Genomic DNA, 23,429 nt, shown 5'->3' with positions numbered 1-23,429 from the left:
AGATCTGATATAGGTAGTGGGGATGGGCTTGAGTGTAAAGGTTGAGTGGGTAGATGTGGGGATTGGTATGTCTAGTCCAATTTTAAATGGTCGAAAGTGTGTAGCTGATCAGCACTTAAGCATTTAGCATAGTAATTCCAATGTCTAAAATCATACAAATGTCTATAGACTTGCATGGCTTTCAAGTATGCCACTTGATCAGAGGTGCTCTAGATTAAAAATGTAACCACCTGCAGGCACTGCAGCCCTGGGTATTACATCAAACTATTGGTGGCTTTAGTGGTCCTAGGCCACTACCTTGCAGTGGAAGTGCTCTGGGAGTCTACCCTTAAGTTTGACTGCAGCAGTAATTCTCTAAATTGTATAACTGCTATCAGTTTTAATGTTTGGACTGCAGTAGTCCACCCTCTTCTCCCTTTGCAGGGCATTCAGAACTGTTGGAATGCCTGTGCTATCTCCCCATCTCTTGCTGGCTTCATCAGAAGCCCTAGTTTCCCTCATAGAGCTTTGTTAGGTGTTATGCCTGAGGTGACTAGTTGGATGCCTGTAAAGACTGTGTGCTTCAGTTTTTGGCTGCAGTAGAAGTTAGGTTATTAATTGGCCAAAAGCAAACTAATCCTTTCCACCATGACATCAAGACATGGTTAGAATGAGGGGGGAGCTCAAACTGTCCAGTTATTGGACTCTGAGGGATAGATCACTGAAGTTGAATTAAGCAATGGCTAAATTTAACATGTACCATTTGCAAACCAGCCTGGGACAAGTGTGGATAGCTTGGCCTTGAAAATGTTTCATTTAGGGTAGGACTGAGGAAACATTTAAGTTGGGAGGAAAAACCTGAACTTCTACAAACATTATCTGCTAGTTGTCATGTTTACAGTAAGTACTTGAGGGCTACAACAGGGTTAATCTGACTAAAGCTTTGGACTTAAACATCTTTTGCAAGGGGAATCCCATTGTTCCCAGACATCAGTTTACTTGTGCCCAAAGTTTTTACTGACCGCATACTAAAACTTGCAAGCAGCAACTCAGAATGGGAAACTGCAATGAATGCAGACTTGTGTGTAATGCTCAAGGATCAAGCATTCACATGGGTAGTATTGCTTCTACTTCTCTTCTCTAGTAGAGGACTTTATGCTTTTGTACTGAGGTCCGCTACTCTATTTTTCGGTAATCTAAGACCACCCATCACGCTACTGCTTGTCAGGCTTCCTATTTAAAATGCAGCATTCTCTTGTAATCTGCAGTAGTTGAGAACTGCAGTGTTAAGCAGCACTGATTTCGGTGGTCTTGACACTTTTACAGATATTTCTTTCCTCTTACTGGCTTTCTGGCCAGTGTAGTTACTGTGATGTCATATTTGACTTGAGAGCAAAGTGAACTTTCATAGCTATATACTTGTTTTCTAGTCCTAGTGGTCTAGCATACATTCCTGTTTTGGCAAGGCCACAATACTTTTTCCTTGGACTAGTTTGTTGACCTACATCTACCCACCATTGCAAAAAGAAATCAAATGTGCCTCCATCAGTTTTCCCAGTTTCTAATGCATTTTGGGGCAAGTAGCTCATTTCTTTCTAGTTTTTAGGAAAGATAGTCAGTTCCTACCCAACTTTTTGGGGATTGGTATTTTCATCCAGGGCACTTTGGTCAGTCAGTCTAATTCAATTTTAGTGGTCTTTTTTTTCATGTTTGCAGCTTTACTTTCCATCTTTATTTGAATTGCCCAGTGCTCACTGCAGTTTAATTGTGGCTCCATTTTAAACATTTTGTGCAAGCTCCTTATGGGGCACGCCACGATTCCATGACTGTTGCGTAATAGGCAGATGGGAGTGAACAGGACTGCAGGATGCTGCTACTTTGCTCATAGCCTTGAGCTACTCTGCTAAAGACCTACACGCCAGGTCAGTTTTTCATAGGGGATTGTGATGGCTTTGGATGCATCCTTGTTCCACTAAGCTGGCAAACGCAGCTTTCCAATAAACTAATTTTTCATATAAATATTCAGTTACATGTAGATTCCTTGGTAAAATACCTCCTTTAGGAAGGGTTCCCTTTGAGTCCAGGGACAGTTGCAGTTACTGAAACTGCAAACATTAAGCATAACAAAAAGTGGATATAAACTTTCCAATTTGTGGTATCTTTATTTCTTTCAAAAGTACAGCAGAAAGTTGAAGCAAGGGTACAAGCATGAAGAGTACTCCCCAGCAAACTGCGACAGTGAGGTTGTGAAATTTACTGTTTTGCTAGAACCTTGTTTCTCACTTCATATTGTATAGGGAGGCTTTCTCTTTAAACCAGGTTATGAAAAGTTGGCAGTGCAGGAAATCTGTACTAGGTTTTGCTGTCTTTAATGGAGTAAACCTGGTGTTCTGGTAGCTTTAAGCACAAGGTTTGTCCATGTACATCTGGTGACTTTTTCCTGTAATAGGGAGCAATGTTTCATGGTGCAAAGAGATGAAGCATTGACTGCAACCCTGATAACTTTGATTATAATAACCAGGGTACAGGATTAGCTGATGGGAGTGATTTTAACACAAGCGTGTTCACCTTGGAGATTTGGGGGTGGAGGTTTCTTCAAGGAAGGTTGGCTGTTTGTCAGCAGTTGTATGATCTTGGTTACATAGAGCTGATGCTTAAGCTGGTAACAAGCAACCGAGCTTCCCAAACCAGTTAGCCTCCTTCCCATACTGCCTGTATAACCAGTTGGATGACCATACAGTATGCATGGTGGTTTGTCAGGATGTAGGATCAGTAAAATCAAACACTGATGCAGTAAGACTGGTAGATGTCCTGCTGCTGTGGTGTAGGCAGAGACCTTGTCACAACTTGGATTTATGTAGACCAACCAATGGAAAAATTGCAACTTTATTTTTTTTTGTGCTTATAAGCAAAAGCCAGACATTCATGGTCTCTTCTGGCCGATTTGACATGCAGTGAGGCTAACCGTGCAGGAGGCTTTAAAGATGGTCTTCCCTGTAGCATTGAGTTATCTGTTGGCCTATGAAATTGCTTAAGATATGTTCTGCTTAGCATTGCTACAAGTCATGAGTGCCTCAGTTTTTGAGGAACACTGACTACGTGTACTTTGCACTCAACGCCAATATGCTTTTTGCATGGAGCCAATAGGTGGGTAACTTGGCAATCTGTTAGTCTATATAATATGGCAGTTGCTTTTGGTAAAGAAAATCTGTTGCTCTAAGAACAGCTCGTCAAAGTACTCTGCATAATTTTACAAATCTTGTCAGTTTTTTGCCAGTTTCTAGAATAATCGATATGCTAACCTTAAGGTTAAATGTATGTTCTGTTAAGAGTGCAAGTTCTGTGTGAAAGCCAGTTTCTGTGCTAAAACTGCTGACTAAAGGAGTGTGCTATATTGACGCTTGTGTTTTTTTTAGACTAATGGGAATTCTAATGGCCTTGTTCCAATGCTGAGGGTTTACAACAACACCGCACGCTATGTGGATCAGGGAGGTAACAAGGTAAGACTTTAAAACATTTTCTATATTGCAGTTTGCATGAGCATGCAGTCACAATATTTATATTTAAGCTTTGGCTGTTGGTATTTTTGCAATAGTTCCTGGCAGAGTTTTATTTCAGCTATGAAGCTGGGAATATGTGGCTTTCTGTGTTTGACTATTCTTGGGGGATTGAAGTGCCGATCAGTGTTTGGCTGGTGAATATTATAGATTATAGTGAAGTGGCAACTGTAGGCTCTGCAGTTTAGCTGCTAGTGTGCATAATCCTTGGCTAAGCATTTCCTTGTGTGGGGTGAGACTGACTCTTTATGCTTTGTGGTTTCTCCTGCCCCTTGGTATCTGCCTTTTGTACAAGTTTGAGATCTTTTTTTGTCTTTCTCGCTACAAATTTTCAGAGGTTAGTTTGAAGCTTCAGTGCTTCACAAGCATTTCACACAACTTCCACAGACAGCTGTGCTCTCTAGTTGTATGCCAAGCTGCGTTTCACCTTAAGGTTTTCTACATCTGAGGGACTTGGCAGTAGATAGTGGAGATGCTTCTAACTTGTCCATAAATAATGCTGTGCAAGTCTCTTGCAAAACTGCTACTGCTAGCATAGGATTCAATTTTATCACAGCCCTGAACTGTATTAGCCAGTACTTGTTCTACTTGCCTAACTCTCTGATATGGCCAGTAACACTTTGGATCATCCTTGCTCCTGGAGCACAATTTTGCTTTTCAGAATAGTTTTATAGTTGAGGCGTGTCATGAGTGGTCTGTAGAGGAATCCTATCAAGTCTTGAGGATGTTCATGTTTCACTGTTGCAGTCATTGGGTAATCTGCTGGCAGGTTGCAATCAGTCGGCCTGATTAACAAGGTCTTGGGTACTGCCTCTGTTGCTGTCCCTTCCTTGACATCAGGTCATCAGGGGTATAAAACATGCAGCTGACACCATTACATCAGTCTTTTTTTTTTTTTTTTTTTGCCACGCGGTGCCCGAAGCAGAAGCAGTTTGCAAGTGCCTGTCGGCAGACTCTCGAATTTTTCATTTTCGAGTTTCAGAACCAAAGGCTTCAACTAAAAGCCAAGTGCCCTGTTGGGGAAACTCTTGCTCCTTACAGATGTCCGTAAAAGTTAATTGCATTACTTGTGGGAAGCAAATACCTCAAGGGTTTTCATTTGTACTGTATTCCTTGTCTAGGCCCTGACCACAACGTTCCTTGCTGTCAGTTTTGTGCTAAATTTAATCAACTCACTATTAAATGTCTGTATATTTTTGCTTCTAAATACTTTGGCTCATTAATTATCCAGAAATGTCATCTGAGCAACCCTACTAACTGAGTACATACAAAAAAAAAAAAAAAAAAGACGGGCTGTCTAGGTCCAAAACTTTGCTACACTTCTAAGCCAGTCACTAGTTCGCCAGTACTCAGTGAGGCGCTTTCGCAGTCCCTGATACCCGCTACTTCTGATTTGCAGGCCTCTACTGAGACCCATTCGGAGTCCAGTATACTGCGAGATGCTTTTAATTATGGAACCCGTGGATGTCTCTACCTTAGATGGGTCTGGAGCCGCTGTGCAGGCACTGGCTTTTGAGGGTGTTTTCAGGCTTACAGATTTGTATATCAGACGGATGCTATCTTCAAAACTAAGGCCAAAATCTAAATCTATCTAAAAAGACACCAGGGCCACATGTGCAGGCCCCTATGCTAAAAAAAAAAAAGATCAAAATGGCTGAAGATTTTATTACTCTGATCAGAGGTAGCCAACCCTCTCCTAAGAGGCCTAGGCAAGATATTGATTATGAATCTTCTGAACAGGAATCTATTTCTTCTGACCCTTCTAATGAACAGGATTGGTCTATACCTACTTATGAGGATACTTATGAGGACTCTGATGCAGAAGATTCCATTTCTTCTCCCCCTGAGGATTTTTCTTTTGGGGAAACTACATACCTTAAGGGAACATTTCCACTGGGAAAGTCAGGATTTTTCTGAAATGGGGATTTTCTTCTTCCTCAGCATAGGCCTTTGGCTATACCTCCTGTTCTAGACGCTTTTTCAGAATCTAGTATGACTCCTGATTCTCTGCCTCTGGCTCCGTGTAAGCCAGACAGTACTACAGGGTACCTGACTCTCTCAAATTCTTTTCAAAAATCCTATTGCAGATCCTGAAACCATTTCTCAGGGTCCCAAGGGCATTAAGGCCTCTACTGCTAAAAATCCTACCCCTTCTGATTCCAGGGCGCTGGATAGACTGGGTAAGAAGGTTTACACTTCTGCAACATTGGCAATCGGGGCTTTAAACTGTCAATTTCATATGCTTAAATATCAACAGCATATCATGGGACTGCTTAAACAGAAAATTATTATTTCTGACTGTGGAAAATAAAGATTTACAGGATTTATTGCATTCAGCTGAACAAGTTGGAAAACCTACTTTGCAATGTGGTTTTGATTTTTGGAGCCCTCTTGCAGGGCTGCTGTAACTGGGTCTGTGCTAAGAAGGCATGCTTGGCTAATAGAGCAAACTGCCTGATCATGTTAAAGCAAAATTGCTCCTTTACAACAGTACCGTCTCTTTGGTAATGAGGCTGAAGAGGTTTTAAAAAAAAAGATGGAAGATGAAGCTAAATCTATGCAAACTGTGAAAGATTTCTTAAAAGTGCAACCTCCAAGATTTAGTAGGCACTGGCTTACTAACTGGTCCTTTCCAGTTCCTTAGAGCCAAGTCAAATCCAGGCATTCCAAAGGCTCTTGGTTTCAGTCACAAGGGACCTTTTAGAACAAAACAATGGGGTGCCTCAATTTCCAAATCTGGAAACAAGGCACCTCCCTATGGTACAGTCTCAATGACTTCCCTCTACACTTACCAAGCACTTACCTTTTAGCTGCCCCTTTGGGGGGGAAACTGGCACTTCATACAAGAAACTGGCAACTTATAACCCAGGACAAATGGGTTTTAAATATAGTATCCCAGGGATACAGATTTCATTTCCACACATTGCCAATCCCAAACTGATGGCCAGACCTGCCCCCAAATCAGTGGGCAGAGGCCCAGAAACAAGTTCTGTCCATGAACATCAACCAGTACCAGAAGAGGAAAAAGGGGCAAGGTTTCTATTCATGGCTTTTCCTGCTACCCAGAAAAGACTAATCATGGTGTCCAATTCTGGACTTGTCTACTCTAAACACATTTCTGGACATGTCAAAATTCAAGATGCTGACTCAACAGTTGCTTCCTATGTTAGGCAGAGATGCTTGGTTGGTAACTCTAGACTTAAGAGGCTTACTTGCATATACCAATTAGGGAATCTTGCAGAAGATACCTCCGCTTCAAAGCAGGCTACTTGCATTGCCAGTTCTCTGCACTGCCCTTTGGCTTATCTACTGTGCCTAGGGTCTTCACAAAGTGCCTGGCTCCAGTAATTGCATTTTGCTGGCAAAGAAATATTCAAATATAGCCATACCTGGATGATTGTCTAATTCAGGCAGAAAACTGACATTCTTCTAAAACATCTGGCGTTTGTAAAATGGGTTCTAACGTGTCTAGGGTACACCATAAATGAAAATAAATCAAACCTGGTACCCTTTCAAAAAATCACATTCCTGGGTGCAAGCTTGACTACAACTGCCCAGATGGCTTACCTTATGCCAGAAAAGCAAATTCATTTGGTAACTTCAAACAGGTGGCCACTAAAACCCTGCTATCTGCAAGACAGATTCTGCAAGCCTTTGGGTTCATGACCTCCTGCATTCTTCTAATTCCATATGCAAGACTGCATATGAGGAAGCTTCAGTGGTACTTAAAAGTTTATGGTGTCAACATTGTGACAGCCTGGAAACAGATTCCTATCATATCTTGCCTGCAACTAGAGTTCCTATGGTGGGCAGAGGCCTGCCACCAAAACAAGGGACTGCCATTCACTCCACCCCCTGCTGCCCAAACCCTAACTACAGACTCATCAGACTGCTTGGGCGGGCTCATCTGGCAGGGAAGTGCATTCAGGGCAAATGAAGCCCAAACCAAATGCACCTTCATATCAAAGATGCTAGCTGTACAGAATGCACTGACAGCCTTCAAGGGCTACCTTCGTCCAGGACAATTAATGATAGACAACACCACAGTTGTGGTACATAAGCGGGGGGTACATGCTCCTACCTCCTTTGCAGACTAGCCATGACATTGTGGAACACTGCCTTGACCTACAAAATACAACTACAAGCTCAATTCCTGCCAGGAAATCTGAATACTCTGGCAGACGAACTAAGCAGAAATCTCATGGACCCACACGAATGGAAACTAACAACGGATTTTTAACATGTTGACACACAAATGAGTCCAGACATAGTTCTGGGGTGAGGCAGAGATCCATCCGCTGGACTAATTCTGTACAAGAACTAATCATAGAGCATCCACTTTCCAGGATTTTTTTATCATTCAGCTGGAAAAAACATCAGTCTATGCTTTTCCCCCTCTGCCTCTGCTCTCCAAAGTTCTAAGTCAAACAGGACAAACCAAAAATGATTGCTCCAGACTGGCCTCGCCAACACTGATACCCACTCCTGCACTGGGTCAATCCTTCCACCGTGGCATCTGCCTCGCACCTTACTGTCTCAGCAGAACAACCAAATTCTGCGCACATTGCTCCAAACTTTGAATCTTGCAGCGTGGTAATCACCTAAATTCACCCTTAGCATCCCTCAGCAAACCTGTGATGGGTGTCATTCTGGAGGCGAGAAGGCCTAGTACTAGAAAGTCTTATGCTGACAAATGGAAAATATTGTGCCTGGAATCAATCACAAGGAATAAGCACTGCAGTGCCCAATATTCCTCAGATTTCTCAATACTTAACTGAGATGCTTCGCAATGGCTTATCCTTTTCTTCCATAAAAATCCATGCTTCTGCCATTTCGGCTCATTACAATACAGAACCTTCCCTCTTCTGTCATCCACTGCTTAAAGCAGTATCTCAGAGGGGCCAAAACCACCCAGGAGAGCTCCAACCCTTGCCTGGGACTCCAATTTTTTATTGGAAAAACTCTCTCCCTCCTTTCGAGCCAGCTGCTACTTCAGACTTGAAATTTCTCTCCTGGATAACAGTTTTCCTTTTAGCAGTCACTTCAGCTAGAAGGATTTCTGAATTACAGGCTCTTATGGCAGTGGAGCCTTTCATTTTTCATGCGGACAGGGTGTCTCAGGACCAATCCATCCTTCATGCCTAAGGTGGTATCCAGTGTGGCTCTTAATCGGACCATTCATTTGCCAACTTTCTTTCCCAATCCACAGAACGGGGGGGGGGCGCGCGCGCGAATTCTGCATTCATTGGATGTACACAGAAAACTTAGAATTTACTTAGGCAAAATAAGAAAACCTGAATTACTGGTGGCATTTGCTGCAGAGGGAAAGGCTGTTTCAAAGCGGACTATTTCCAAATGGATAAGCCGTTGTATTAGTTTTACCATGGTGCATATAGCAAAAACTATCCCCCAGGGTATCGGATCTCATTCCACCAGGGCTGCTTCTACTTCTACAGCCTTTCTCAGGTGTTCCTACCAGAGTCATTCTAGAAGCTGCTACCTTGGAGCTCAGTTCATACGTTCACCAAACATTCCCTTCTCAAATCCAGAGCTGGCTTTGCCACTGCTGTCCTGCAGGGCCTTGTAGATGGTCCTAATGCTGTATAAATCCATCCTCCCAACCATAGCTTTGGGAATCTACCCAAATGTAATGACTGCAACAGTGAAACACCAAGAACATAGTACAGTTGTATACACTTGTAGATGTTGGTGTATTCACTGTTGCAGTCCTGGTTACCCTCCCTCCAGCCCCCTTTTTTCTTACTGTACCTTTTCTTTTACTATGTTTAACTCATTCTCTCCAGTGGAGCTCTCTTGAGTGTGTACCTTTAACTCCTAGTGGGTCTGGCTTCAGCCTTTTAAAAATGACCTTCACCTTACAGTTCTAACATACTTATTGAGAGGTCATATATCAATACAATTGTTTGCAATCATATATGCTTCAAGATAAAACATGCTGATACGTTGTATGTAGCATGGGTTTGGAATTAATGCAAATATGAACAAGAAATACTTACTGCCTAGAGGAGCAGTAGGAGGTAGCTGCAGAAACGCAGTAGGAGGTAACTGCAGAAACGCCTGTAGACGTCACTCTGCTGTAATGAGTTAAAAGCCTTTTTGGTGTATTTGCTTTTGTTTGGAGGCGTATCTTTTGTGTTTTTAATTACATATGTCTATTTTGTTCCCCATTTGGGGGGCACCTGACATCTGGGGCAAGAAACTGATGTAATGGAGTCGGCTGCATGTTTTATACCCTTACAACCAGACGTCCTGGATGAAGGGACAGCAAACGACGCAGGACCCAAGACTTTGTTAATCAGGCCGACTGAGGGCAGCCTGCGAGCAGATTGCCCAAGTGCAATGACTGCAACAAGTGAATACACTAACATCTACATTTATGGTAAGTGTACGCAACTGTACTTTTCACTGCAAGTTATGATTCTTACTTGCCTGCACTAAAAGTTAGTGTTGGTTTTAATGAGCTGCATATAGACTGTAATCCAGTACAGTGATTCCTCTGATTTACATGCCTAATGCAGGTGTTGCACATCCATGAGGTATGGAATGCATTTGACTGGTGTATGCAGTTCCAGTTTTTTTTCCCCTATGAAATTAAGTTTTCCAGCTCTGATAAAAACATGGAAGGAAATCTAATATCTAGAATTTTTTCTGCTGATGGCTTTGCATAGTGTCCTTTTATTTTACGAGTTTGCTGAAAATGATTTCAGGCCTGCTGGCTTGTTAAAAAAAAAAAAAAAAAAAAAACACAGCCTTGCATAACTGTCGTTTTATTTAGTTTGCTGAAAATGTGATTAGTCAGACCTTTAGTTTTACTAATGTTTTTGTTTTGTCTTGTCAGAGACCTGGAGCTTTTGCAATTTATCTAGAGCCATGGCACTTTGACATTTTTGAATTCTTGGACTTGAAAAAGAACACTGGGAAGGATGAGCAGAGAGCTAGAGACCTATTCTATGCTCTGTGGATTCCTGACCTCTTCATGAAACGTGTTGAAAGCAACCAGGTACTGAGTCTTTTATAAATTTAAGTTGTGACTTTGGAGCAGAAATGTTTCCTAGCTGGAAGTCTTGAAGCTGTACTTCAGTGATGCCTGGTATTAGAAAATGGGTTGACTTGTATGCTGATGGTGAAAGCAAACTAATTGTTTCCTAGTATGACTAGGCTTTATGTAGCCAATTACAGAAATGACATACATTGGGCCAGGATGTGGTGATCTCCCCTTTGGACACTGCTTGACCCATGCTGGCCTACATATTTAAGTGGAAAGCAAGTGTTTGAGTGGGAGTTGTGAATTGGGAACTTGTGCTCCTTATTCCAGCCCCCCCCCCACATCAGTTAACTTAAATGTGCGAGCAGCTAAGAAGCTGGTGCATGCTGCCACATATGCAAAGTCTCTTGGCCCCGTTGCTGGCAGTGCAGGGCTCTGCCAGAATCCCTGTACTATAAGGGCTTCCATCTGTGACATAACTCCAACATTTGTGTAAATACTGTACTGCCACCATTGGTTACTTGTATAATACTACTAGTGTTTGGTCCTTCCAGCTCCTGTGCTCATCTAAGCCACAGTGGAGGCTTTATGCACTTGCATATCTGGCAATAGCTGTATTTTCCTATGCAGTATTAAGATTGTATAGAGCAACATCTTGCTGGTATTTCACTGTGCTGCTTAAGTTTCTTTGCCACTGTTAAGCAGCTGTGTACTATTGCTGTTTTAGAATCTGTAAATGCATAAGTTTTGAGTGTGCTGTCATTTTTGGGTCTTTTCATGAACTAGTTTTAACCAGAAATGGCAACATGTATAGTCTTATCTTTCTGCATTGAGCAGAGTTTCTTGGACACTTTTTAGTGTGTGACTGAAGTGCTCTTACAGAAGAAATTGTGTTCAGTAAAGCAGTTACCTTAAATTTGTGCCTACTTTTACTGTGGCTTATTTGACTTTTGCTTACTTGGGCAAGTGGCTACATTTTGTCTTTTTTAATTGGAACATGATTTGGCCAGTGTCTCTGGGTTTGACGGAAATGGAATAGATGTCCCTTTTTAGATTACCAGTTGATATATGGAATTAAAACCATTAAGTTAAGCAGTTTCTGTAGTAAGGGCTTTGATTCCCTCAATCTTTGCCTACTGTGGCCTTGAGCAAGTCACTTAACCAGACAGCTTTGGGGGAATTTGGCTAGCCTTCTCAGTGACCTAGACTGCATAGTAACTGCCCACAAAGCTAATGTTTAGCATGTGATATTTGGGTGTGCAAATCTAATGTGCACTTTTTTAAATGTCTCCATGAAATCATAAATGGATTCGGTACTAGATTTCAAGCACTATGGTTTCTTTACTGTATTAATAGAAGGGTGTTGAGATTTAATGCCCATCACTTTTGTAATGTGTTATTTAACCCACTTATACCATGAGGGGTTCAGCTTTGGTGTAAAGCATAACCCTACCATTGCTGATACAATTTTACTTTGTTTATAAAAATGTTTGAAATTAGTGCTGTTCTAACATGTGGTGCAGTTTAAATGATTAGGAGGATCTGCCAGGGAGAGTTCCAAGTTTTGGGGATCTAACTTGGATTGTAGGATTACAGTCTAGTAGAAGGTAGCAGCACAAGATCAGTAGAATAGTGGTGTAGCCCTGGTATGGACTAAATTATCTTCCTGTAATTGTAAGCAAAATGGTTAGATGTTAAGTTGTCCATCTCGCCTTCATTCTTGCTGGATGGGTTCGGAGCCGATCCTCGGCTCCGACTCGGCCACTCTAAAAGCTCGAGTTGGTTCCACCGGCTCGAGGCTCCCCTTATATCCCACAATGCTAGGCGGTAATACCTCAGATCTCGTTTGCCACTACAGCGATCGAGGTGTGTTTCTACCGGCTTCAGGTCAGTTCATATAGATTAGTCTATAGTTAATTTAAGCCCCTTTAATTTAGTTTTTTCTCGTTATTTCCCTTAGTTGAGTGGATTTTGACCCCTTCCTACCTGTTTATCCACCCTTTTTTCCTCAAGAACTTAGTTCTTCCCTCAGGCCTTCGGGCCCTTCCATCCCCTTATTAGTGGAGTGTATGTGTTGGTAGGGATTTAAAAACTAATTTTAGTAGTTTAATTTTAGTTACCCTTAGTGGATAGTGTAATCGGTGTGTTTGTGTTGTGTGGTGGTTACACTTTTTTTCCTTAATGTCTAAGGATTCAAAGGTCTCAGGCTTCAAGAAGTGTGACTCGTGCTGTCAAACAGTCTCTGACAGACAGTCACACTTGTGTGTACTGCCTGGGACCTTCACACCTGCAGGACTCTTGTGCTGTATGCCATGGCTTCAGCCCTAGAGTCCTGCAGGAAAGAAAAAATAAACTTATATTACAAGGCTTATTGAAGACTGAGAGTCCCCCGACTGTTTCTTTGGGCAAACCCTCCAAGCCTAGGTCGTCGGCTCCAGTTTGAGTCTACACCTAAGGCTTCGAAGTCTGCTAAAACATCTGCTCCGGCTGGAGCCGATGAGACTCTAACTCTTATTTCTTCGGTTCCCTCTGCTCCAGCCGGAGCCGAGGTGTTGGAAATCACCGAATCGGCTCCGATAAAATTATTGGAACCGACAACTAGGAAAAGGTCTAGGTCACCGTGTCTTGGCTCCGTTCATTTGGCTCCAGCATCTCCCTTGCTGTCTGAACGGAGCCATAGATCTCACTCCTCTAGGTCGTCAAGACTTTCAGACTATGAACTTCAGAGGGTAGTGAGTCGACTTAAGTCAGAGGCACTGGCCCAAATGCTTCAGAGCCCGACTCAGCAGTTGATGCTTAATCCGATTTCTCAAAATGTTCCTCCTCCGACTCCTTTGAGTTCGGAGCCGGGGTGTTTCGGACCCAAGACTGTGGCAGCGTCGGAGCCGATACAATTGTCTTCGGCGCCGTCGTCTGCTCAGTTTTCTTCATTGGAAGAATCTGTGCCAGACTTCCCTCGTCTGCTCCGAGGGGGTGAGTGGCATCGGACCCTTGTCCGACCCCGCTCTCCCTCTCGGTGCTTCAGCGGTGGTGAGTTCGGCTCCGACATCGGCCTCGGAGCCATCACTGTCGGTGCCGAGGGAGGTTTTCAGCTCTTCGGAGCGGAGACCTCTGGCTCTGCCTGACAGGGGTGCTTTCGAGGTCATGCGGAGTGTGTTGGAACCTGGTTCAACTCCTCAGTCTGCCCCTCCCTCCTCGGTGCCTCAGGTAATTTCTACTCACTCCCTCTTACCAGACCGCAGAGAGCCAGCTCTTCAAGAATCCCCTGTGGGGATTTCATCCTCTTCCGAGGCGCCTCCAGAATTGGCAGGAGAGCCCCCTAGGAAGAGAAAGTGCAAGAGGAAGCACATAGACTCACCTGAGTCTGTCACCTCTGACACGGATTTAGAGGATTCTGAAGGTTCCCCCCCCGTTCCCTCTCTGAAGATGTCTCCTTTGCAGACATCCTGGAGATCTTAAAACAGAGGGGGAATTGGCCAGCCCTTAACCCTTTGGAGGATGAATCTGTGCATCTTGAGGCGTTCGGCTCTCGCCCTTCCACCTCCTGGGTGTCCCCCCCCCCCCTTTGACCCCCTTATGCAGGTGGTAGCAAAAAAGGCTTGGCTCCTGACTCTGTGGACCCCACCCCCAGGAGACCTTCAAAGTTTATTACAGCACCAGCAGACAAACAATTTTTGACTAAAGGAGTTTCTGTGGATGCTACGGTGGTAGCTGCTGCCACCAAGAAGGAACTAGCTGATCCTTCAGTGCCTGTCCAGCCCCCTAACAAGGAATCTAGGTCTATGGACAGGTACGAGAAGCGGATGTTTTCGTCAGCGACCTTTTCAATGCGTTCGCTGAACTACCTCTGTCATTTCACTCTTCTTCAAAGAGGCTTGATCAAGGAAGCAAGTGAGATGTTAAAGGATCCAACAGCTGTGGGTTTTCAGGATAAGATGAACGCTCAGCTGGCAACCCTCAATTCGGTAGCTAACTCCTCCATGCGCCTTTTTTCATATGCGGCTGATGGAGCGAGCAGAGCCGCAGGTACAGGTGTGGCCTTACGCCGGCATGCCTGGATGCGGCTATGCAATTTTGCGGATCCCTTTAAGACTCCTTTCACTAATTCCCCGTTTGATGGATCGTCCCTTTTTGGTCCTCAAGTGAAAGAAACCTTGACAAGGTGCGAGACGGATGGCAAAACTTTCTGCCGTCTGAGTCCGTTTTTCTACTCCTAGGCCTTACCCCAAGGGCCATTAAAGTGGAAAGATGTGGTTCCGCAAGCAATCTCAAGGGGCTTTGCCTGACGCACAGTCTGTTCCGCTCTAGAGGCAGAAGGGGGAACAATAATGGTAGACGTCGCCCTAGAGGCAGGGGGGTCCGCAGAACCAGGGCAATCGAGAAACCTTTTCCGATAAGCCTTTTCAGCATCCCTGAGGTGTTGCCAGACTGTCCACCTTCGGAGGCAGTCGGGGGAAGATTATCACTGTACCCAGAAGCCTGGCGATCTCTCAAGACAAGTGGGTACAGTCCATTTCCGAAGGCTATTCCATTCCGTTCTTTCGCATTCCAAATCAATCAAAAAAGTCCCTTCCAGATGTTCCACCCGCTCAAAGGGATCAAGCAGCATTTCTAAGTTGCTTGCAAAAAGCCATTCAGCTAGTTCCAGCAGACCAGCAAGGATCCGGAATCTACTCCAAATTCTTTTTGGTTCCAAAGAAAACAGGGGAATGGAGGCCCATTTTGGATCTCAGCATCTTGAACAAGTCGGTCAAGAAAACAAGATTTCGGATGGTCACGTTGCAATCCATCCTACCCCTATTAAGAAAGGAAAACTGGATGTGCTCTATAGACCTCCAGGATGCGTACTATCATATAAAAATGAACAGACGTTCCAGGAGATTCCTCCGCTTCAGGCTGGGAACCAGTCACTTTCAATTCAGAGCCCTGCCCTTTGGACTCACCACAGCCCCCTGGGTGTTTACCAAATGCATGGCAGTGGTTGCCTCTCACCTGAGACGTCAAGGATTCCAGGTGTTTCCATACTTAGACGACTGGCTCCTTACAGCTCCCACCAAGCGTCTTCTACTACTTGCCAGAGACTACACTTTTCGCATATTTCGAAAGCTAGGTATCCTAATAAATTGCGAAAAGTCTGTTTTGTTGCCTTGTCGTGCTATTACCTTCATAGGCGCAAACCTAGACAGTCAGCATGTCTGCGAGACTCGCAGACCAAAGGATAGCAGACATACACAAACTAGTCTCTCCTTTTCCACAGCAACAGAATCAAAGTCAGATTAGTCCTAAAAGTACTGGGGATTATGGCGGCTGCTATCCCTCTACTTCTATTAGCCAGATTTCACATGAGAATCTTACAATGGATGCTCTTCACACAATGGTCATACCAACAACTTCCGATGTCCCACACCATTGTGATAACGCAAGCATGCAGGAATCCTCTTTGGTGGATTTCTTCACCCCAGCTCTTCCTAGGAAGACCCTTTGTCCCTCCCCCTCCGGTTGCTACTCTGACAACGGACGTCTCCCTGATCGGGTGGGGGAGGGGGCATTATCAGGGCAGGACAGTCCAGGGCATATGGCAGCCTTACGAACGCCACTTGCATATAAATGTTCTAGAGATGAGAGCGGTGTTTTTAGCGTTGCAAGCCCTTCAAGATTCTCTTCCGATGGGAACGATAGCAATTCAGACGGACAACATGTCTGTAGTGTGGCATATCAACAAACAAGGCGGAACCAGATCCTACCCCCTATGTCGAGAAGCACTCAGACTGTGGCAATGGGCGATTTCTTCTTAGTGGTTTCTGATAGCAATGCACATCCCCGGGAAGTCCAATCTCATTGCGGACAAATTGAGCAGAGCTATTCTCATGCCTCACGAGTGGTCTCTGAAAAATTCAGTCTTGGAAAAAGTTTTTCTGAAGTGGGGCCAGCCTTGCTGCGACTCCCCAAAACAGCAAGTGCAAAGATTATTTCACCCTCTTTCCTCTACCAGGCCATCCCAGCAGAGACGCTCTAGTCCAAGTTTGGCCCCGGGGACTTCTGTATGCATTTCCTCCCTTCCCACTAATTTCTCAAGTGATACAGAAAGCCATCGCTCAAAGCTTCATTGATCCTCGTTGCCCCTTACTGGCCTCTACAGGTTTGGTTCCCCTTTCTGCACCATTTTCTGTTGGAGCAGCCCTGGCATCTGGACCTAGTTCCAGATCTTTTGACCCATCAGTTGGGTCAGTTACATCGCTCCCTCCCCTCTCTGAACCTCACTGCTTGGTTCCTCCAATTCCAACCTTAGTCAGGCTTCCTCTAATATCTCACTCAGTTCGAGATATTTTAATAGCTTCCCATAAATCCTCCACTCGGAAGATTTATCTTAGTAAGTGGAAACGTTTCTCCTATTGGGCTCAAGGAAGGGACATGGATCCTTTCACTGCTCCCATTCAAACGGTCCTTGATTTCTTAGCCGAACTATTCCACGCAGGTTCGTCTCCTACTCTTAAGGTTCAATTGGCAGCTATTTCTAACTTTCATGTTGGAATCTCAGATTCTGCCATCATGTCTCACAAGCTTTGCAAAGCTTTTTTGAAGGGAGTTTTTCTTCTCAAGCCTCCTATCAGAAATCCTCCTCCTTCTTGGGACCTTAACTTAGTTCTCACATCTTTGATTCTTCCCCCTTTTGAACCTGCAGCTTCGTGTTCAATGAAATGTCTATCCTGGAAGACACTCTTTGGTAGCCATTACTTCGGCTAGAAGAGTCTCGGAGCTTCATGCACTCTGCAGTCGATCCCCTTATCTTTTGTTTCGTAAGGATAGGGTATCCTTACGGACCAACCCATCCTTCTTACCCAAAGTAGCCTCTCAGGCAAACCTATATCAAAACATTGACCTTCCTGTGTTTTTTCCTAACTATTCTAACGGGTCTGAACAGAAATTACATTGGCTAGATGTTCGACAATTAAGATTTGGATAGGACCAAACAGACCAGAAAGGCTGACCAACTGTTTGTTTCTTATGCAGGAGGCAGAAAGGGCCTTCCAGTTTCGAAAGTATCACTCCAGATGGCTTACATCCTTGATTTCTTTTGTGTATGAGATTAGGCATCAAAAGTTACCAAACAAACCTAAGGCTCATTCAACTAGAGCTTTGGCTACTTCTATAGCTTTCCAAGACAGGCTGCCTATTGATACGATTTGTGCGGCAGCTACATGGGCTACTCCTCACACTTTCATTTCTCATTAAGTTGGACTTGGCTTCCAGACACAGAGCTAATTTTGGTTCCACTGTACTCAAGAGTCTGTTCCGATAGGCCACCCGGGACAAGGTGCTAGGGACGCGGTCCCATCCAGCAAGAATGAAGGCGAGATGGACAACTTAACATATAGAAGTTATGTTCTTACCATAACGTTCCATGTTGTCTTCTCCTTCTTTCTTGCGTCACACCCTCCTTCCCCCTAGCCTGGACAGACCTAGAGGAGTTTGATTGTGACCTTTTTTCCCTACCACCTCTATTTGTATATGTATATACTGTGTGGTTTTCCCCTCTCCAGTGTTTCTGGATTTTCTCCTGGCTGGGCCTAGCTTACGAGATCTGAGGTATTACCGCCTAGCATTGTGGGATATAAGGGGAGCCTCGAGCCAGTGGAACCAACTCTCGAGCTTTTAGAGTGGCCGAGTCGGAGCCGAGGATCGGCTCCGAACCCATCCAGCAAGAAAGAAGGCGAGAAGAAAACTAACATGGAACGTTATGGTAAGAACATAACTTCTATTTTGCTTGCAGATTTCAAGCTTCAGTACACTAGTTAAAATGTCCACCTCTACATAACTTTTATAGAACAATTGTGAACTATTTCAACTGAAGTCAGATTTTATCTGAGGAGGAGTGTAACCCAGAATTAATCTCCCTACATGGCCTCTTTCAAGCACATCAAAGGCCGTGTGAAGAGCTTGCAAATAGAGCATATAGCTGCTCAGCTGTCTGTAATGAGGTATTTGTGGATAGTCAGGACTTTCAAAATTCCATATCAGGACTTTCAAAATTCCATAACATTTAATGGAGGGCTTGGAAGCTGGCATAATGGATGAGGTGCTTACCTTAAGGACAAGGTAGTTTAATTCTTGCCCTTGAAATTTGCTAAGCTTAATGGTTGAGACAAACACCTTGGTAGGCTCCGAACCTTGTGTAGTCCAGGATACAAGTACAATTCTTAGTCTTGTGTCTAAAGCATTTGTTTCTTTTTCTGGGAGATCTCATGCAAGTGTTCATATACTTTTCAATGGTCTCTGCCTTGCCTATATAAAAGCTAAGGCATGTCTGGCAGATGCTAATGTACACAACCCCTTTGTTGTAACAATTAAAATGCTCAATTTCATTTTAAACCTTCTGGATGTGATACTTTCCTGCTCTAGAATGTTACATTGTTGACAAACACTGTTTCCCCTTTCTTGTGGGGTCTAACTGTACTTTTGTCACAACCATGGATTTCCAGCATTTCCTTTAAATTCCACTCTGATAAATGTTGGTACTGCTGGAATAATTTTGCTGATTTCACTATTTAAGTTTCCAGTACTTCCTAATCTCAATTTCACTGGAATAAAATGTGTATAAATGCTATTTCATAATTCAGCCCTTTATTTTCCAAATTATGATTACTTTGTGGTAGTTTCCCCAAAATTGGGTTGGTTTCCTTTCCTCCCTTGGTTCACTTTTATCAAGTTCTATGGGTACCCTGTCTCTGAGAAGAACCCCTTCATCGCCTTAATTTCCTCAAAGAAAACCCGAGCTTCACTGCACATCCTTGATGCCCTAATTAGTTGTCCCTTAATACCCTTTTGATTTATAGGGGTGCTTACTCTGTGTAGAGGATTGAGTATGGGTTTTTTGAAAATCTCTGAAATTTCTTCTCTTCCCTAATCTTGTTTATGGTCACATCTAAATTAATGAATTATTGTGAAGTGTTTTAAGTAAATTTCAAAAGTAGTTCCAATATATTCCAAAAATTGATTTTAACTATTTCTGTCCCCTTCCAGAAGAGACGCATGTAGTCTTAAAAAATCTAGTGTATACGGAAATGTTATTACAAGGGGTTTCAAAAATTAACTTCCTCTCCCAATAATATAAAACCAGGTTTGCATACAGGGGAGCACACGGGTCCCCCATGGTAATACCTTTCTCATTTATAATCCCCTGCACATGAAATTATTTTTTAATATTAATTCCATAAATTCAGTTCCTCCATTCATTAATCAATATATTTCAATCAAAAAGCCCTAAAATCATTCCATCCCCTCAAAATAAGGGATTATGGGGGAATAGTTCTATTGCATCAATAGTCACCATAAATACTTTGTCTTCATATTTATAAAAAAAAAAAAAAACAGGAGTACTTTGAAATAGGTTTTAAAGATGTTGCATACCTTTTCAATATTTTGTATCTACATATTTAGCCAAGGGTTCCAGTTTGGAGCCCACTCCTGCCACTGTTGGTCTAAAAGGTGGCTTTTCCACATTTGTCTTTGGGATTCTAAACACTAGGATCTTCAGCCTTGTTTGTCTTTTTGTCTATAGTGCCCTGAAGAAAATCATTAATAAAATAGCCCAATAAAGACTTAATTTCTAGAAACAATACTGTTTGCGTTCATAGTTTAAAATTTCCAGCATCCTAGTCATAATGACATCCATTAGTACTACCCCACCCCTTTATCAGGTTTCATTAGTCTGCAACCTCTGTTTTTCAACATTACAGCCACTGTTCTGTCACTTTCCAAAAAATTAAAAATGGCTGTTGGGTCTATTCAGCTTCTCATTTTCTACCAGCTCTTCAAAAACTTTTAAGGGGGGGTTGTGCGTACTTTTCCTAGCCAAATTGTTGGTTTGTCCTGTTGTGTTAAACATTTTAAATTTAACTTTCTCACGAATAATTTCAATTCAGTGAGAATTTACTGTGCTGAAAGGTCTAGTGGGGACATATTGAAACCCATAATTGAAAGTTTATCTACAGTTAAAGCAGTAATTTCTTGTTTTTAATATTCACTGCTTTATTGTATGTCCTCAGTAAAATCTCATGGTTTTCTCTGTCCTCTCACTAATTCCATTGTTCTTGTGGAAGGGTTTCTGAAAGCTTCCCTTTCTCAAATTCTTCCCTCCCCTTGTATGTATTTCTGTACTGCCAATGGTTGTTGGATGTTCATGTTTCACTGTTGCAGTCATTACATTTGGGTAATCTGCTGGCAGGTTGCCCTCTGTCGGCATGAATATCAGTCTTGAGTCCCGTTGGTTGCAGTCTCCTCTTCCATGACGTCAGGTCGTTGGGGGGGGGGGGGCATAAAACATGCAACAGACGCAATTTTCTTCAGTCTTTCTTGCAGTGTGGTGCCCGAAGCAGAAGCAGTTCGCAAGTGCCAGTTGGCCGACTCCTGAAATTTTCACATTAGAGTTTCAGAACCTAAGTCTTCAACTAAAGCCAAGTACCCCGTTGGGCAAACTTTTTCTTGCTCAGTAAAAGTTAATTGCATTACTTGTGGGAAGCAAATACCTCAAGGGTTTTAATTTGTACTGTGTTCCTTGCCTAGGCCGAGATCATAATGTGCCTTGCTGTCTGTTTTGTGCTAGATTTAACCAATGCACTATTAAGCGTCTGTATCTTTGCTCCAAAGTATTTTGGAAACAGATTTAATTACCCTGAAATGTCGTCTGATAGCAATCAGACTACCGAAGTTCACAACTCAAAGAAAAGGACACAGAGGTCCAAAACCGATGAAGCTACTCCTAAGCCAGTCGCTGGTACTCGGTGAGGTGCTTTCGCAGCCTCTGATACCTGCTACTTTTGAGTCAAGGCCTCTAGAGAGACCCATGCGGAGTCCGGTATGCCACGAGATTCTCAAGAGTATTGTACCCGCAGATGTCTCCCTCGGATGGGTCCGGAGCCACTGAGCAGGCACTGGCTTCTGAGGGTGTTTTCAGGCCTTTACATTTCTATGTAAACCTGAGCCAGCTTCAAAGACAAGCAACTTCTAAGGCTAAAAAACCGACGCATGAGCCACATGCTCGGGTCTCTGCCTAAAAACAGATTATCAAAATGGCTGAAGACTTAATTACCTTGATCAGGGTTTCCCAACCCTCCTGATAAGAGGCCTAGGGGTTCCCAACCCCCTTGATAGGCCTAGGCAAGACGCTGATTATGAATCTTCAGGTCAGGTTTCTATTTCTTCTGATTCCTCTTCTGAGCAGGGATTTTCTATACCACCCTATGAGGATTCAGATGCAGAGGAATCCATCCCATCTGCATCTCCTCCTGAAGATTATTCTTTTGCCGAAACCGTGCATACTTTAAGGGAGCATTTTCATTGGGAGAGTCGGGATTTCTCTGAAAGGCCTGGGGATTTCCTTCCTCAGCATAGGCCTTTAGCTATACCTCCTGTATTAGACATTTTGTGTTTTTGGAATAAAGCATTGCTCCCGATTCCCTACCTCCAGCTCCTAGTACACCAGACAGATATTAGAGTTCCTGACTCCCACAAATTTTTATTCAAAAATCCTGCTGACCCTGAAACTATCACAGGGTCCCAAAGGTGTAAAGGCCTCTACTGCTAAGAATCCTACCCCCTCTGGAGATTCCAGGGTGCTGGATAGATGGGGAAAGAAGGTTTATACATCTGCAACCTTGTCATTTGGGGCCTTAAACTGCCAGATGTCCTTCATGGATGCATCTGCAGTCATAACAACTGGGTTGTCCTGTCGTCAGGCAGCCCTTCAGTCGGCCGGATTCCAAAGTCCGGGTCCGGCTTCGGCTGATGTCTCACTTCACCCGACGTCATCTCTGTTGGTCTTCGGGTATATAAGCATCAGTCGACGCCATTTTCCTCCGTCTTTCTTGCCGCGTGGCGCCCGAAGCAGAAGCTGTTCGCAAGTGCCGGTCGGTCGGATCCAGAGATTACTTCTACCGAATACTACTTCGAAGACTTCTAAAGCTAAGTACCCCGTTGGGGACTCTTTCTTGCCTCAGCCGATGTCAGAAAAAGTTAATAATTGTTTAACCTGTGGGAAACAAATACCTCATAAAGATTTCCACTCTTATTGTCTGCCTTGTTTAGGCCCAGCCCAGGACGTAGCAGCCTGTTCGGCCTGTGCTTCTTTCAACCGACGAACGCTTAGGCGTCGGTCGGAGTTTGCAGAACAGTTTTTCGGTTCTGATTTTGCGTACATTATGCCGCCGGATCCTCCGACTTCCCAATCTGCCAAAAACGCAAAGATAAAGACCGACACTTTCATGGTCCGCGGTTTCGCCGAAACCATGGTTAAGCAAACCGAGTGTCTCGGTTTCGGCGAAACCGAAAACTGATCAAAGTACAGCTGAACCTATCTCTACAACTGAGGCCCCTGCTACCACTCTTGAATCGGCCTCAGAAATTTTATCCACTACGGTGGTTGCCACTGACTTATCAGACACCATTCCCTTGGATGTCTCTACCCCAGCACGTGGTGCTGCTAGGCCTCCAGCAGCCATGTCCATTAAGGCTTTCGCCAGGGCTAAAGCAGCCAAGACTACTAAAACAGTGCCTATTAAACCCCCCACAACCAGGCCCTCTTCTAGTTCTCAAATGCTTACTTTGGCAGAAGATTTAATTTCATTAATTAGAGGATCTCAATCTCACCCAGACAGGGCCTCTCAGCCCCCAGAGAAGAGACCTAGGGCAGAGCCCCCTGAGCCAGTGTCCTCTGATTCTGCTGATGAATCAGACATAACTGACCAGCCAGAGGCTCCTTTTTCCAATTTTGAAGATTCTGATGCTGAAGAATCCATTCCAGCTGCTTCCCCACCAGAAGAATTCTCCTTTGGGGAAACCTTACATGCCATGCGAGAGCAGTTCCAATGGCAGCAACAGGATTTTTCAGA

The 23,429-nt window shown here is 43.7% G+C and overlaps 1 protein-coding gene across 1 annotated transcript in view; it reads left to right on the top strand.

The window, feature by feature from the left end:
- RRM1 (ribonucleotide reductase catalytic subunit M1) overlaps positions 1-23,429 on the top strand; it is an 848,556-nt gene that overhangs the window by 201,108 nt on the left and 624,019 nt on the right. Inside the window, exons 9-10 of the mRNA XM_044073038.1 lie at positions 3,396-3,479; positions 10,396-10,557. Coding sequence (XP_043928973.1) covers positions 3,396-3,479; positions 10,396-10,557 — 246 coding nt within the window. The remainder of the gene's footprint in view (positions 1-3,395; positions 3,480-10,395; positions 10,558-23,429) is intronic.

The sequence above is a fragment of the Protopterus annectens genome, chromosome 5.part1 (genome assembly GCF_019279795.1).
Source record: "Protopterus annectens isolate FY-2018-M chromosome 5.part1, PAN1.0, whole genome shotgun sequence".
Classification (NCBI taxonomy): Eukaryota; Metazoa; Chordata; order Ceratodontiformes; family Protopteridae; genus Protopterus; species Protopterus annectens.
The sequence above is the reverse complement of the archived record's forward strand: the minus strand, read 5'-3'. Positions and strand labels throughout refer to the sequence as shown.